This window comes from Dermacentor andersoni, chromosome 3 (genome assembly GCF_023375885.2).
Source record: "Dermacentor andersoni chromosome 3, qqDerAnde1_hic_scaffold, whole genome shotgun sequence".
NCBI lineage: Eukaryota > Metazoa > Arthropoda > Arachnida > Ixodida > Ixodidae > Dermacentor > Dermacentor andersoni.
In genome coordinates, this window is record NC_092816.1 from 20,273,016 (window position 1) to 20,290,497 (window position 17,482).

General features: G+C 47.8%; 2 protein-coding genes across 4 annotated transcripts in view; both read right to left on the bottom strand.

The window, feature by feature from the left end:
* The window catches only part of LOC126519584 (cytochrome P450 4V2-like), a 44,780-nt gene that overhangs the window by 14,223 nt on the left and 13,075 nt on the right, over positions 1-17,482 (bottom strand). The window contains exons 1-4 of one of the 3 annotated variants that reach the window (XM_055065531.2): positions 8,863-9,153; positions 7,835-7,953; positions 5,903-5,988; positions 2,582-2,775 (exon numbers count right to left, since the gene is read on the bottom strand). In XM_055065531.2, coding sequence (XP_054921506.2) covers positions 2,582-2,775; positions 5,903-5,988; positions 7,835-7,953; positions 8,863-9,061 — 598 coding nt within the window. In that variant the 5' untranslated portion in view covers positions 9,062-9,153. Of the gene's footprint in view, positions 1-2,581; positions 2,776-5,902; positions 5,989-7,834; positions 7,954-8,862; positions 9,154-17,482 lie in introns of those variants that run through there. The other 2 variants (XM_072287084.1, XM_050168981.3) reach the window with 2 other exon arrangements.
* LOC126519463 (calcium-activated chloride channel regulator 1-like) lies at positions 11,610-16,232 on the bottom strand. Its single transcript, XM_050168972.3, has one exon. It carries the CDS (start codon positions 15,704-15,706, stop codon positions 12,551-12,553), a length of 3,156 nt encoding a protein of 1,051 aa, XP_050024929.2. The 5' UTR covers positions 15,707-16,232; the 3' UTR covers positions 11,610-12,550.

A 17,482-nucleotide genomic window follows, 5' to 3' on the forward strand; every position in this document is an offset into this window, starting at 1 on the left:
TTCGAAAGGTTGCGTCGGCTGTCACGATTGCTGAACGTCTTCAAGTACTTTTAAGCACATCTGCTGCACTGCTAGCTAGGACGCTAGTGGCCTCCTACGAGTATGCTGCATCATATTTTATATTGGCGTACCGCTTCCGAAGCGTTACAGCGTGGCTTTGCGGGTACCCATTGTGCGACACTAGACTACAGCTAGGAAGCAGCTATCTTTCCTACCACAAGTAAGTTTGTGTTCTCAAAGTCCTAAGACGCGCATTTCAATGAGCACATAAATGAGCACATAATGAAGCCCTCAATAAAATTTGATTGTCAAGCCACTAGAAGTACAACTGTATATGTTTTGTATCAGTAGTGCCTTCTTTGTCCTATTCTGAAGTTTCATAAAGCACGTAACGCTACAGTGCCAACGTAACACACTTAACAAACAAAGGTCCAAACGCTCAAAACATGTTCTTTCAACGTTTACGATGCCGCCGCTTTCTCGTCACGGCTTCGACGGCACACCGCGACACAAGCATCGTCCCAGTCGCTGGCCCAGCGCGCTATCGCCACTCCGAGCAACATAACAAAGGCAGATAGCTTTGCGTTGCACTGTCCAACTGCAGGTTATAGCAATTGCGCTTGGAGCGAAACCAAAACTGCCCAAAAAATACTTGTACACTAGTTCGCCAGTCAATAGAATGCCAATCCGAAGCCTGTACTTCCCATCATTCCCATGATGGTTGAACGATCGCAGCGCCAGATTTGCCTCTAGGTATACTAATATGAAACTCTATGCCACCTCCCAAAGCACCGGCGCTGGTTCTTCATAATGTTGTTTTGTCTATCCCTAAGCGCAGTGGCCATGCAAGCTGTATAGAGCAATGGCGCTACCCTATACAGATATGAATTGACGGCGCTGCAGCTCAACAAGTTGCTGTTTGCTCACATACTCAGGTAGCCTTAAAGTTACATTAAAGGTTAATATTAAGTCAACGTGGACTGTTGAAATACCATCCCAGAAACCTCGAAACGCTTGTTTCATGCGAAGAAGAGACTTACTTTAAAAGAATATGCGTTCTGAAGCGTCCGCGTACCTCTAGCGCAGTTCAAATCGCCCGCCCTCCGAGCGAGGAGTGGTGACGTCATGGTCTCATAGTGACGTTGCGCCGTCGGTGAGTAAAACGGCGCCCACAAACGGCGCTACGGCTTTTCTGCGCAAAACGCAAACGCGCGGCCAGAAACAGAGGCAAGACAGAGACGACAGCAGCGCGAAAGCGGAACTATGGTGGCTAGTGGAAGGGAAAGCGCGCGACGATAAGCTGATTCTTTATTTTATGACGCCAACTTTGACGCTCGTTGCAATAAACGACCCTGACAACGACACATTGGCTCGCGATGGCGGGCTCGACTTCTGCGATTTAAGCACTGATGAACGTGGCCTACTGCTGAGGGCTCGCGCTGCCGGCGTCGTTGCGTACTACTACGACGGCAACTGCACTATGTCATGGCTGTACGTCATGGCTGTACATATTCGCACATTTGTAGCTTTTCCTTCGTGAAAACAAAATGCTGCACTTCGACCTACAGTTGTTCTTGTTCTTCGGAGAATGCAGGCAAGACCGACGGAATAGCACTGCGGGAAAGCATTGCTTTGAAAGGCACTCCACACGACTTCAGTAAGTCGGCGTTGAACTCGTAATCCTCTGGACGAAAGTGCGGCGAGTACACTATGCGATTTTCCGGTTCTTTGCCAACGCGCTGTGGCAGAGGTACGGCACATAACCACTTCGAACGGAGAGGTTCACTCGTTGGCACACAGTGATAAGTAACGTTGAATTCGCCGCTGCAACTGCCCTTGGCCAAGTTCCGCGGACCGTTCGCGCATCCCACGACATCACATTGACGTGACATTCTCGCTGCTTGTTCCGAATGAAAGTTTCGCGAGCCACCAGAACCAGCGCAGCGCGACACGATAAGGAAACAACTGAAACTCCGAAGAGCGCGCGGCGCAGAGTCGAGCGCGCAGAGTCGAACGAAAACGAAACGTTTCGGCCACCCATACTAGTGAAGGGTAACGTCAAAATAGTATTTTTTCTTACAATCGAGCAGAAGTAGACAAGTAGCATTTTCTTCCGTCTTATAACCTAATGAAATTATCTTTTTAATACGAGTAGTTGAGTACTAGCGACATAAATTATGATAAGGAGTGCCTTCGTCATCGGGCTATAGTACCGGAGTGTCGCTGGGGGGTCTCAAATCGTGTCATACATTTACCTCAGTTTTTCGATTACTAAAGCTCTGTTCGCGATTATATTGACGCCTTAGACGTTCTAGAGCATTGCTTTATCACTTTAACTTGACTTCATAGTAACCTTTAGTGTCCCTTTAAGATCTGTCGAGGTGGTCCACTTTCTCAACGTATCAGGGCAAAAAATTAACAGCCGCTACGCGATCATTATCAGTGTGCGGACTGCGTGGCTAATATAATACAAGCTACCCTTGGACCGTGCACGCTTCAGCATTCTGTAAAGACAGTCGTATGCAACAAAAAAAGAAAGCGAAATCACAACGAACGTCGAACAAGGCACGAGTGCGCATACCGCAGACGACGTCCAGCGTGCAGCACGACACGAGCGGCACCACGTCCAGCGGCGCCTGCTGCTGCGAGAGCGTGCGCAGGCGGTTCGAGAACGCGCGAGAGTGCTCCACCATGACTGGCACGAAGTCGTCCAGCAGCCTGAAGTGGAAGGCCGGCGTGAGCAGTTTGCGCCGGGCCCGCCACTTGCGCTTCGGGCTGCATCAAACGGCGCGTTCGTTCGTTACAGGCGTTCCATGCCGGTTTAATTGCTGCTCTGCGCAGTAGTCGTCGCGATAGCGCGTTTTTTGTGGTCCTTGTTTCTTCGGCGTTTCATCTATGCTATTCTTTAACTGCGCCAAAAAGTTGTACTGGCTCTCCCACTTTCACAGAATTTGCCATTTGAACTCGTCAAATATGTACTTGGCAAGTTAGCATATTCTCAGCAGTTAAAGAGCGTAGATGAAACGCCGAAAAAACAAGCAAGTTCTAATGACACAAATTTTGCCACCCGGCTTTGCTTCAGCGTGATCATCAACTGGAACTGTAACACAAGGGTTGCAGTGAAGAGATTGAGGTAGAGAGTACCATGGCTACTCTATTTCTGTATAAGTTATGCAACAAAGAAAATAAATAAATAAATAATGACAATGTTCCTAATAAAGATAACAAGGCCGCAGCGGAGAGTCCACTTGGCGTCTGCCTCTATATGCGCTTTGTAGATGCTCCCCTTTTTGGTCAAAATATTTAATTTCCAGGTCTGTTGTTCCCGAAGCAAGCAATTCATAGAACCATCCGGTTGGCCGCCACTGCAGCCACGGCCGGTGGATTTATCCAGCGGCCGTGCTGCAGCGATAACAGACACTACTTTTGTAAGTCTGCTACAGGACATAAGATACTCGCAATTATTATTATTTTTCACGTTTGTTTGGCCGCGTATTGAAGATTTGTGATACGAACTCACTTTCTCTGCAACTTCCTCGGTGAATTAGAGAAATACATTAATAAATAAACTCTGAATGTCAAGAAGCCAATACGGCGGCACACCTTGAAATACTTATTTGATCATAGCTTATTGACACAGCCTATGACATTACTGCACAACTGTGAACGCTGCGTTAGCTGTAAATAGATTTCTCACTGGACTCACCTTACAAGGGTTTTAATGTGGTTGAAAAACGGTATTAATGCGGTTTCAAACATGTGTCGATACTGAAGGCGGCCTAATTGAATATGTGGATGTGCTGATTCTGGTAATGCTATCACATCGCGTATGCGCTATAAGGTGCACAATGGGGATCTGTCAGTATTTTTCTTTGAGTGTGTACTGTCAGCGACTGCTTCTGGCGATGGGCTTTTATTCTGAGTGGTGCACACGGTTGTTTTGTTTTTTCAAGCACAGACACTGCTAGACGTGTATTGATTGCACAAATGTGCTTGAATCTGCGCTGCGCGTAAGGTTAAACGTTCATTTTCGGCAAGCGTGCTCTGACACCTTATGTCTCTACGGCTCTGACTGAGCGTGGGATATTTATTTATTTATTTATTTATTTATTTATTTTCAAGGTCAACCAATACATTACAGAGAGGAGTGGGTAAACACACAAAACAAGAATAGAATGGGATAATACGGTTATACAATGATTCCCTTGATGGCAGCTTTGAAGGCATTTGTATCTGTGATTGAAGCAATGGGGCCGGGAATGTGGTTCCAGTCAGAGTTTGTGGCGACAACAAATGAATTAAAGTAGAAATTATTGCGGCGATGGGGCACATCAACTTTGTATTGCTGGTCAATGCGTTGGGAAATATACACGGATGGTAAGAAAAGCGAGTCACGTAGGACATGGTTAAAGTGATAAATTTTATGGAAAAGACAGAGATGGTAAATTTTACGTAAAAGTGAAAGGTCACGCAAACTGAGAGATGATTTCACTAGAGTGACGCTAGCTATGGCGTCCATATTATAGCTTGCGTGGTAGGCCTCGCTTGAATTATTTGACGTTTCATTCCTCTGACTTTATTTTCTTGGACTTTTTTTTTACGCCCTTTCCTGGCAGCTCGAGGTATTTTTGTTTACGTCTGTGAGACAGCGAGCCCTTCGGGGGCCAACGTTTCCACGTTTACATCATGCAATAAACATCAAGCACGCTGATGCATTTGCGATGTGTTTTGTTGACCTCTACGAAGACAACACTCTCGCCCCGTTCTTCCGACCTTGGTCACCGCAGAGACCCCGAAGCTGCTCGCCACTTATTCTTCGTCGATTATCTGACGGGCTGTCATGTGTAAGCGTGACGTTCAGGTACATTGATATGATGGCCATAGGGATATCACCAGCAGGAAATAAGGCTTCGCTCAATGAGAGTCAACTTAAATACTGCGTAGGCGCCTAACTGGTGACCTAGAGAGTCGACGCAACGTCCAGGCGGCTCGTACAGTTTTCAAGCGCGGCACGTACACGCAGCTTCGTGGCTTGAACTGCGTTACTCGGATTGTATGCGTCACCCCACGAGACCTTGCAAAAAGGGAGCAGCTGGGCTCAAGAACCGGTTCTCTCCAATATCCCCGCAATTCTCGTCCGCTTGTCAGCAAACATGTCGCATTCGACATACCTCAACTTCCGTCGCTTTGCACCAGATAAAGGCGGTCAGAGCCCAAATTTCATAAATACCTAAGACAGACTTCGAACACTATAACGCCTGGAACGTTCTAGGCCACCGGCGTTTGCGAGCTTCCACTAAATTCGTTAGCAAGAGCTATAGCTATCTGCGGTAGCGAGTCAACGCTCGCCGCTGCAACTGTTGCGGCTTTGCACAGGAGATGCGCAGGCTGCGTATTTGGTTTGGCAACACCACTCGTTGTCCATCCCATTCGGTAGAAAACGGCGCTAAACACTGCACAAAGAACGAGAACGTGCGCGGGACGCTGCGCATGCGTTCTTGTTTTCCGCCCGGTATTTGCCATCTGTTTTCTCCCAAACTGTGCAACACCTAGCTCACCTAGTCGCGTTATCTGCTAGACAGCGATGTCTCTCTCGTGGCTCTAACGGCTCGTGTCACTTGGCTCCGAAACAGTTCGGCGTCGCTCGCAATACAGAAATAAAAAACACGCAGTTTAGCGCCAATAGCCTCATTAAAGAACCGCATTAGCAGAGCTATTTTTGTCTTTTTGTACCGCCTTCGCAAGCCGTGATATTTTATTCATTATGAGCCGACTAGCGTAAGAATTCTAAAAGCAGGTTCATTCTCCCGAAGTACCTCGGTCGCGATACTTCTTGAACACAGTAATAATAATGGCCATGTGGGGACATAACGCCTCGTAATGCATAGAAACGTGCACATACCTGGTGAGCAGTCCCGTGCCAAGCCATGAATTCATCAGGCCATAGAGCAGGGCTTTGTCCAGAAGCGTGTTGCTTTTCATCAGGGCCTAACAAAGGAGATATAAGCGGCGTTAATGAACATGTACTAGAAAAAGTTTTTCTTTTTTTTGCAGGCCCCAGGGGCCGAATTCCCAAATCTATCCGTTCGTAAGTGTTCTTTACTATTGACCGCCCGTCTTCTCTAATAATGTGCCCAACATCACGACTGATTGGCACCTGCTATTAAGAAAAGTTTTATCTCAATAATCGTTTTTTTTATGTGTGCGTGTTTGTGAATACGGGTCCAATTTCTTTGCACATGCACGAATTCTAGACATTTCTGGAAATAACTGATGCTCGGCTCTGCCATCATGCGCTGCATGATCTTCATTGCCACCAGATACTCTTTAAGAGGAAGCTTTAGCTCGGGTATATAGTCCTATATCAATACATCTAAAAGCAGAATTCGTTTTTCTCGGCAACCACTGCACCAAATTTGACGAGGCTTGTTGCGTTTAAAAGAAAAACTTAAAATCTAGTGACTGTTGGTTTCGAATTTATGATTTAGGTCGTCAATTTTTTATTAAATATTGGCAAGTATCGCAAATGTTCAAAAAACGGAACTATCAAGTTAACAACTCTGTAAATCATCAATGAAAAAGGATATCATAATTATGTGAATTGCATCTAATAGTACCTCTAACGCAGAAAAAGTTTATATGTTACACATGAATCTAAAATAATTCAGCAATATCGAAATATAGCTTTTGAAGGACCCTCGTACACAACGTAACAAATTCACGTAAGATATAAATTGACATACCAAATTGTTCCGCTTAGAATTATCTGATGGATGCCGTTTTCAGAGCCGCCATACCTGTTCTTGAAGCAGAGCTAGTAATTTATAAACTTCGCGCATCTATTTATTTCGAACTTTCAATGTTTTGAATTTTCTTTCAACAAAATTCAGGCCCTAAATCAAACTTCCGCTTCCAACAGTCACTAGAATTAAGCTTTCTCTCTCAAATGCAACAAATATAATTAAGATCGGTCCAGGGGTTATCTCAAAAAAGCGTTCTTGCGTTTTTCATGTACTTGAATAGGCCGCGTCGGAGTTTGGCCCGAGCTAAAGCTTCCTCTTCAGTCTAAAATTTCGGCGATGACACAGTGACAAATCATTCTGCTCACCCTATTTACCTCCAGCCAACATACCCAGCTGATGCATTTGATCAGCGACGCGGCGAAAAATAACAGTACCAGTGCTTTTCTTGCTACAAAACTACACGTACATCTGCGACCGCAAAACCGCTGGGCTACCACGTGGGCGAGCGTTTACTGGTATTTGCTGTATCAGTAATTTCCCTAGACTTTTATAGATGAAATTCTGAGTGTTAAGCAAAAAGTAACAAGAAAAAAAAAGGATAACAATTGAGCACGGAGGAAGAATACCACTGCATACTTGTTGCGCAGCAAGGTGTGTTATTATAGCCTGATGCCTCTGTGATAAGACATTCATGAAAAGCGCGTTTCAGTGCTCTTTCAAGTTCGCCGTCGCCATATAGTGGCGCCGGTTGTTCTCACAGAAGGCATCTTTCTGTGTTTCAAGGCAATCAACGCACAAAGCCTCATTGCATAAGCAGCGCCCCTGCACGCCTGCGTCGTCTATAGTAGAAGTATACGAATAAATTGCTATTATTTTATTATTAGCATTAGTGGTGCATGCAGAGGCCACAACATGCAGTACGTCTCTGCTTCACAGAAAACTTTCTGTCGTGATCTACCTCACCGCTATTACCAAAACAGATATGTGACGTACGTACTGAAGTCCAGTGTCTAACGTGTTATTGCACCAGAGCGTGGCTTCGGATGACCGACAAAAATATAACGTCAAATCACGATATTGCAGGCACTCACCTCGACTGCCTCAGCCGAGCAGAGAAAGACGATGGGCCAAACTCCGATGTAGACCTTGTACAGGGCGAGCTTCGTTGACTGCACGATCCGTGTGAAGCCTATCACGAACTGTAGGGCCACTGCGAAAGTGCGGTTGCGCCACCACGCGCCGAACGTCACTCACGCGAAGGCGGATTGTGTCGGGCCACTAGAATGGAAATCACGCGAACATGGCACAGGGGCAACTTAACGCTGTACTTGCGTGCGTCGTCCCTGCCCTACATTTGTTGTTTTTGTTGTTTCTTAGCTATGCTATCAAAGCACAATTCATCTGTGCTGAGGAGAATCAGGTGCTGCGGGGACATAACAAAACAAGAGAAGAGCAAAAATACGGTAGTCGATGTGGTGGCGTTATTCGCTACTGTTGGAATGGGAGCCATATTAGCAGCATTGGACTGCTCAGTTCAAGTACGTCTGTGACTGACGGGGTTCAACGCCCTACTAGAGACCTACATGATTATATAGGTCTATGTGGGAACACATACGTTTTAATGCGAAACATCCTTCTCCGAGTCAAACCAGTTTTTGTCGTGTATCTGGATAGTATCATGCATCTAGATAGTGCTGTCTAAAAGTATGCGCCTCCGGGCCCACCGGGTATATGCCCCGGGCTACGTGCCACTGGGCCCACTGGGTACGCGCCATTGGGTGTGCCACTGCATCGATATGTGCTACTGTGTATTCGCACTATAGGTGTGTCTCGCTGTTCAGTGAACATCTTTGACGTCAAATTGTGTGTGTGCCATTGGGTATGTTCCGCCCTTCAAACAACCTCTTTGACGCCAATTTCAGTGCGTATCACTACAACATGCACCACCTACGGATTGTCATCTACTTGCAGCTTAGCGTTACCTAGGTGTCAGCTCGACTTCAGTCTGCTTGGCATTTTTATACAGGATTCCGTTTGATTATTATGTGTTATGAATATGGGGCATACAGTACACACGGCTTTTTCTTTTTTTTTTTAGACGATAGGGAAAGCTACTCACGGGACGTAACCCACAAGAGACTCCGGAATGATGCGACTGCAGCGGCTGGCAATGTCCGCGACCTGGTGCTCTGCAGAGGAATGTCAGAGCCACTGTATACCAGCACGGAGTTTAGTGCCTGTGTGATGATAACTGCGATCTGATTCCTATCGAACGCCTTTGTGTTAGTGGCAAATAATGTAGCGATGTAGAAAACCATGGCATAACTTTTTTATGGAAAACATACAGGCATCTTCGCGGCATCTGCGTAATAAATCAGCGTGAAGCTTTGCGCATCTTAAAAAAAGGAAAAAAGATCTGGTTTTCGCTCTCTCGGCCCGCATGAGTTTCGCTGAATTTAAAGCGTGCAAAGCGGTGCAGAAAAGTTCTAAACGCTGCAAGGGTGGATGTGGATATTGCGTGCGTGCGTGCGTGTGCGTGTGTGTGCGTGTGCGTGCGCGTGTGCGTGTGCGTGTGCGTGTGCGTGTGTGTGTGTGTGTGTGTGTGTGAATCAATGGCGCGCGCGCGCGCCATTGCGCTGGTGTTTTTCTGCTTATACATATATCACAATGTTGGCGCTCGTTGGCCACACCTGGCCCTTGCGCCAATAAAAACCAAACATTCATTCATTCATATATCACAATGATGGCTCAGGTGAAACACCGCTCAGTTGCTGTATGCGCAATTGAGCAGACACACACACGGGGACGGATAAATACGTTACGGCAGACAGTTCATCCGCTCTTAAACCTGTACACTTGGATCGTGTAAATTAAGTTATCGGATTTCGCGGGCCTTAACCACGATCTGATTACGAGACACGCTACATTGGGGGACTCCGGCTTAATTCTGACCAACCCGGGGTTCCTTATCGCGCACCTAAACCTAAGTACACGAGCGTTCTCGCGTTTAGACCCCATCCAAGTGCGGTCGCCACGGCCGGGATCGAAACCGCGACCTCGAGTTGGGCGACGCAAGGCCATAGCCATGTAGGCTGTATAGCGGCGGGTATGGCTCACGTGCGTGGTGATTACAGACGCCCCATGGTGGGCTGCTGCTCGCCGCTAATTCGCGCATGTCGGTTACCTGAACAACACCCAGACAACGAAAAAGAATTGTCAGCCGGAAGTTAATTTATCACTAAATTGGGCGGTGTACTGACAAATACGGTGATGTTTATGACGATTAGAGAAGGGGAAAAAAAGATTACTTAGGGGTACGGCAACAGGGCGAACGCTTTTCCTTGTCCACGCGTCTTCTTCTGAGCTACCGTATACTGATAATGAATAATTACCATTTAGGTCGGTCGCCAGTTCTATTGTCCGTAATTCCGATGACAAAAAGCACTCAATTCACGAGGCAAGCCGATGCGGTCACGTAACCAGGGCGTTGAAGTGCGTCCTAGAGCCCAAATCATTACAGTAGTAGACCTAGAAGCACCATATACAATCCAGACGGCTTGTTATTAGGCCTTTCCGACAAGATCTCCCTCGATGCCGCTAAACTATTCGCATGGCTATTGGGAAAACGCGGCACCACCTGTACATCCGAAGCGTCAAGAAATTCCCAGTACCCGCGCCTTGCGCCTTGTTTGCTCAGATTAAAAAAAAAACACGTATACTGACGCCCAAACGTCAAGTCAATAAAAAAGTAGGAGAAATACATATACAACTTCGAAAATCAATAAGAGGACAAACGCCTACATGGGTTTGAACCACGGCCACACCAGACTACAGCGTGAATTCGGTTCCACTTTGCTGATTGTCATTTCTGATGAAGACCGCCTTCTTTGAGCCTTTTCTGGCATACATGGTAAACCGCCGCCGTCAGCACCACTTGTGCCTGTAGGCGAGGTCATAGTATAATTGCTTAACTTCAGTTCTTCAGCTGTATACGTGGGCTGGACTTTTGACTTCCACCAGTGTTGCAGTGGGCCAACATCCTCCAAGAAAAAGGCCATCGCCAAGATTTTGGCCTTTCTATGACGTTGGCCTTTCTATGACGATGACCTCACCAAATGTTGGCGATAAAACAGTAATCAAGTCCAGATAAAAGCCAGTGCTCGGCTCGGCTGGCAGCCTTGCCGAAAAAAGGCAGGTGGTATAAACACATGGCACAAGGTTTCTGCAACACGGGACATTTCAAATACCAAGGAGAAAAAAAAATAACATGTGTTCCGCCCAAGTACTTCTGTATAAAGCAGAACAGCGAGAGGACTTTCAGCGATGCCGATGTGCGTACAAGCATTTTGGATAAGTGGTCACTGCGTCATTACGAACACCACGTGGTCGAATCGACACCCTCAACCCACTATGAATTCAAGGAACAACAGTAGGTGCTAGACAGCCGTTTAAGCTCTACGAACAGCGACAACCATGGTTTGCGGCTATGAAGCAGCCGAAGATTGAGAGGACGTGTGCAACCTCGAGGTCTATTGTTCCATTAACGACATCTTGCACGCACAAGCAAGTACTACTGAAGGATACGTAAAAAGAACGCTTCTACAGTAATTTCGACATTTTCGAGAACAAGTTCAACGTAAACTTCTGAGGGACATGGAGCGTGATCCAAGTCGATAAGGACGAACCAGCTCCAGCGATACTTTCCATTGTACTCGTGCTCGAACGAACGCGGAATTGCGCATTAAAATTGTGTAATCTCGGGAACACGCACGCTTCAGCAAAGGCGATTCAGTAAAGCTTTGATGCTTTTGCGAGATGATTCATGAAAGAGATAATAAAAATTACCAGCACCAAGCCATATACAAGTCCGGTTATTGACTGAAGAAATTGTTTTATTCAGCTTTCATTTCATACATCTAATCATACGACGGACTAGAAGCGGATGCGTTTGGCGCAGGCAATAAACTGAGCATATCAAGATGACATGCACGTATGGGAAGAACGCGACGTTGTCTCTTGGCTTCTGTTGAATTTTGTTCTCGCAGCATTCATACGGTAAAAACAACACACACGATATGACGCTAAACATTTCTAGCTATGATCGCATCACGGTGAACACACTGAAACAATACAGTATCAGCTTATGAGTACATTTACAAGGAGTAAAAATCTGCGCAAGGTAAAACGTACTGTAATACTAAAACAAAGACAGACGATACTATTTTGTACATATGCTCGGGTGGCCAACACCACGCACTCGCGGGAACGATATGAAAGGTGACGTGCAAGTGCAAACAAGTCCGCAACATGAACACTCGTCGAAGAAAGCATCTATACTATACGAAATAAAAAAAAGTTAGAGAAAATGGGGGGCTGCCGCACTTTCCTTACAGGTTCATATCGAAGGTGAACTAAATCGTCGGTACAATCGTGCATGCATATGCTTTAACGATTTTCTGTTACAAATGAGGTCGTGGACAGCGAGAAAAGACGCAACTGTTAGGGCAGCAGCCCAAGCAATGCAAAACGACTGTCTCAAGCTGTAAACAAGCACACACGCGATCGTCACGCAAGTGCCACAACCGGCCTTGTTGTCTTTCCTTATAGAGAGATGCAGTTGCATGCGCAGGCTGTGCAATATATGTATGCCGCCTTCCCTCACAGCAAAACCGTTCGTCTGCTTTCAGACAGACGCAGCTGTCGCAGGCACGGGCAGAACGCGGTTGAGGGGTCAACCCACTACACACAGAAGCCCGTAGCACTTGTAAAAATGCACTCGTAGGCTCTCATGCCGCGCTCTTTCGCAGTTACACAAACGTTTGTCTCCTGGGCACAGTCGAGAAGTCTGGAGGCAAGCGACGTGATCCTGGGCCATGCGGCGGGCTCTGCACGGGCCTCAGTTCGGTCACGTACGGCTTTACGGCCGGCAGCCCGATGTCGTCCCGATCGTCCCTGCCCTGCGGCGTCGACCATACCTGTTCAGGACGATGAGATCGATCTTCCGAGGGTGCATCTGAAGAGGAGGACAGATCAGCGCGCTGCGGCGCCGACGGCGTCCTCTGGGTTCCATTTTGTGCCGCCCTCTTGGCTTTCTCGTATTCATACTGGTCCATGAGGTAGTCTGCCGAGTAGGAGTTAATGGGGCTGATGCTGCTGCCGTTCATGAGCGACGTCGCGTACGGGCTCGCTTTGTCCTCTTTCTCGGGAGTCACCGAGCCCTTCTGTGCGATGGGAGAAGAGATGATGGGCCGCGCCCTCGTGGGCGGTGGCGGCGGCGAACCTTCTTGCGAGCCCTTGCCTCGTTTGCCTCTTCTCCGGAAGCACACAACCAGTAAGACGATGATGGCCAGAATCAACAGAAAGAGCAGCGGAAGCACGATGGCTAAGGCAAGTTGAAGGGACGTCAAACCACCTCTAGCGTAATTGCGGTCGTTCTCATTCTCCGTACTGGTTACGATTGCGTCTGGCGTTCCCCCTCCTCCTGGAACAACCGCGGGAGGTGTAGGTGCAGGGAAAGTCACTTCCACCACATTGGACACGGGACCCTTGTTCGAATTGTCGTCCGCCCGGATGGCGAAGTAGTAGCTCCCACCGCGATCACCGTGGTTAAAATTAAACGCGCACTTTTCGCGTTCGCCGAAGGGTTTCGGCGAGTCAGCAAGATTGTCGATGTCGTATTTCTCGATTCTTTTTCCGTAAGTTTCAAATAGTTGCGCGAAGTCGGCGGCGCTTCCGAAAAATCTGATTTCGTAGCTCTTTGCCGTACCGTGATCGTAGTCATTTCCAGGTGCAGTCCATTCGAGTGTGACACGATCGCCGACGCGGCTCGCTGTCAGGTCGGTGACGCGACTTGGTGGGTATATGTCACCTTGAGGCCTGTCGGCGATGCTGAAAAACGATCCGTATTCGAAATGACGCAGGAACGGTCCTGACGGCACTGACCCTTCTTCGGGAAACTGACTTCCACAGCATTGAGCTGGCGGTGATGTCGACGCTTCGTTCCACACGGCACCACCAACTATGACGCTCTGATCGGACCCTTCGGCAGTCACTGACAAGGTATAGAGGCCCTTCTTTGAAAATCCAGTGAAGTATCGGCTATAGATTCCATCTCCGGCGGTGATGTCGGGGATCCCGGCCCCGTTGTCCACAAGAGGAAATTCAGTCATGTTTCCCTCTGGATCGACCACTGTTGCAGTGGCGCTAACGTAGCGAATAGGGTTTGAGCCTTTCCGAACTTCGGCGTAGATAAGAAACGGCTTCGAAGGGTCTACATTCGAAAATTCGGAGCTAAGCCAGGCAGTGATCGTAACTGACGGATCGGCAATCGTAGACGTCTGAAGCCAAACTTCAAGCTTCACTGGATTGGGCATAGACGTCTCAGGCTTAATCCGCAGCGTCCACTGTCCGGCAGAAGCGTTCTGTATCTTGAATTGCTGAACATTAAACAGCTGACCTGTCAGTTCTGGGCTGTTTACATCATAAATTTTATCTGTCGGTGAATGGAGTACAATGTAGTTTGCATAATAAGACGCTTCATCTGTCTGCTCGAATACGATGTCCACTCCGAGCGTCATCAAGCCTTGCGAGTCAACATAAAATACCTCAGTGGTTTCCGCACCTTGTTCAACTGGGTCTATTACTTTCTGTTTCAAGATTATCGGGGCCTTAGTCTCCCCGTAAGACGTTTTGCTGAATGCTAGCGCAGCGATTGCATTCGTCTGCTGCGTGTAATCCAGCGCTCTTTTGTTGTAAGACTGGGCTAAAAACACATTGCCGTCGTATTCGGAGCAGAGCTTTTCAACATTGTTTTCAACGCCGCTTTTAGAAAGAAGCAGAGCGTGAACCCTGACTTGTTTACCGGCTAACTTTTTCCTGGCAGCGTTGAGGTCTTCTAAACGAATTTCGTCGTGAGATATTAGAAGAATAGAGCCCTGTGGTCTCGTCCATCCTTGTGCATTTGCACCCAGCAGTTCCAGAGCCTTGACGACTGCCCGCTCAAGAGTTGAAGTGACACGGCGAGATGTCGGATAGCTTTTGGCGAACAGTTCTCTCTGTTCCTTGGTATTCATGACAATGAGCCTGCTGTCGGCATAAAACACGCTCGTACTGTAGGCCACCAACGCCATCATCGAGTGCTCTGGGACCAGTGTCTGAGCAAACTTCCTGAGCGCAATGAGTGTCGTCGCGTACGGCGTGGGAGTGGACAGGTCGCTCGATTCGACATTCCAGACGACGACGAGGTGCAGCGGAGCCTCTTGGACGATATTCAACTTGGCGCGCTCGTACGGAGACTCGCCCATAAGATTGACGCCACTAAAATCGCCAGACTCGAGAATCACGCGCCGAGCGCTTCGCGTTTCGCAGAGAACGCCCTGCTTCGTGGCGGCCGCGTCTGGCGAGTACAGAGGGTCATTTGGCAAAGGCTCTTCGCTGAAGACGCCGTACCTGAGGCGGAGCCATTCCGCGGCCATCGCTTCGCCGTCGATCTTGACGACAGAGGAGAAAGGCAGCACCGTTCGCAGGCCTTGGACACCGCACGAGCCATACTGGAGGGTGTACGGGTGCTCACCGAAAAGGGCGCCTTTGTCGGGCTCGATCACGAAGTGCGAGGAGCTGAAGCTGGGTCTGGAGCTCACCGTGATTTTAAGGTCGTCATTGCTGCGGTTGCTGCCGACGATGTTCGAAGCGTTGAGTGAACTGGGAACGAGCAGGGTGACCTCTCGGAAAAAGGCACGACCTGGACCCAGTTCTTGGTACACTTTCTTCGATGCCACCTCGACGAGCTCGGCGACGGTGTGCGCAAAGTCGTCAGGCAGACTTCCTTGCGACATCCGCGGTGAGAGAGCAATGGTGACGCCCGTGTAACCGTTGCGACGAAGTACGACGTTACCTTGGGACACCACAGAGCCGCACAAGCACGAGATGACGAGCAGCAGCGGAACGCAAACACACGCGCGCATTTCCGGAACCAATCCTGCGACGACGGCTGCGTGGCCGTTACTTCGAAGCAGGGTCCATTTTGGAAGAGCGGGCTTGTCTGTGTGCACACCCGCAATTGCGGCTGATAAGGTTGCTTAGCAATCATCGGTCGTCGGAGATAAACGACCTCGCGGGGATGCCGGCTGGGAGATACGCTGTGGTGAAGAACAGCGCGATGCCACGACGCCCATGGCCTATGGATTCGGTCGATCGAGAGCTCTTAAGATTGCTGCCCCTTTCATGGCACGATAAAACCAGCGTAAGGCAAAGGACAGTGTGACGACGGGTGATTGCCACGCAATGAACTGGACGAGCGCATGAAAATAATCGGCAAATCAGTTCTGCGGAAGCCCGCAATATGGAGGAAAGTTCACGGAACGGAAAAATACCAGGGAAAGCTTTCCCTTGGAAGATAGATATTAAATGTACCACCCTGTAAAATTATTAGGGATTGAAACTCCCTCGGATACATAACGACAATCAATTTTATTTCGCCATAGGGCGCTTCGCAGTAGTAGTTCACTGGTCTTGAAGATTACGCTATTATTTTTGTGCCACGTTATAAAATCATGGATTGAATCAAGTTAGAACTGAATGTTGATGCTTCATATCGAAAAAGCACAGTCCGCTCAGGTCAAGAGGCTTTTAACAGTAAAGGCAGCAGCAGGCAGTGATAAGATGATAAAATGTGTGACAGCACCCACGCTGACTGCGTCACGAAGTGAACGTGAACCACTTGGTGCGTACGTGTTTCTTTTATGATTCAGCAGGAAGACTGATAGTAACTGATGCCAGGCAGTTGCACATCCTTTTGCTCCCTGTATATTCGCTTCATAAATTATAGCCTATCGCGTTTAGAGTTGGCAAGCTAACTTAATTTGAGAGATGCATGCGATCCAGACACTTGTTTCTCTTCTTCTGTTATTTTTGTTTGTAGCATAATCACAGGTTTGTTAAGAAAGTTAACATGTGTGGATTTTCTTAAACAAAACTGAGTTATGAGCCTGCATTTCTGTTTCACTTTTCTCATCAGACCCCTGTTTCCTTGCGTGTGTTGCAGTATAATACAGAAACATATTATTCCGCTAATGGCTGCGCAACTAATGGCACAGAAATTATCGCTCTCGTTCTTCTTGCTGATTTATGCATAATATTTAACATTCGCTATAATATCGAAGCAATGGCGCGACATAATCGGATCTAATGCTAGTGATATGCTCGTTTCTCTTATCCAGCGCAACAGTTTATTGTGAATATTATTGTTGAAAAATTTGTCCTGGTCCGGGTTAGAATTCCGGACCAGAACGACTTTTTCTAATGCGAAGCGTTCTTTTTGAGAAACCCGTATTGGTTTCCTTTGTAATTTTATGCTACATTCGGGTGGATGACAATTTTCCCTTTCATGATACTTCCTCGACCTTACGGGCTACCGCAGAGCTTGTTTGCAACATTTTATTGTGTTTGAATGAAACCACCGTCTTGTGCGTATACAAGAGTTAAGAAGCAAGAGCGGCACAAGAAAGGCGCGCATCTCAACTGGAAGGCACCAGAAAGAACCCAATCGTTAGCGTATTGTTATCATTGTTGTTATCGCTCGTATCGTAGTGGCGGTAATATGCTCACGTGGGGGACGCAGGCGCATACTTGCGCCTTAAGAAAATAGATGGCGCCTCGCATATATAGGCGGAAAGTTTTCATTTTTCCGGGCCGGGGAGGCCTTGTGCTCCTGGGAAATACGAGCATTCCGGAATATGGCA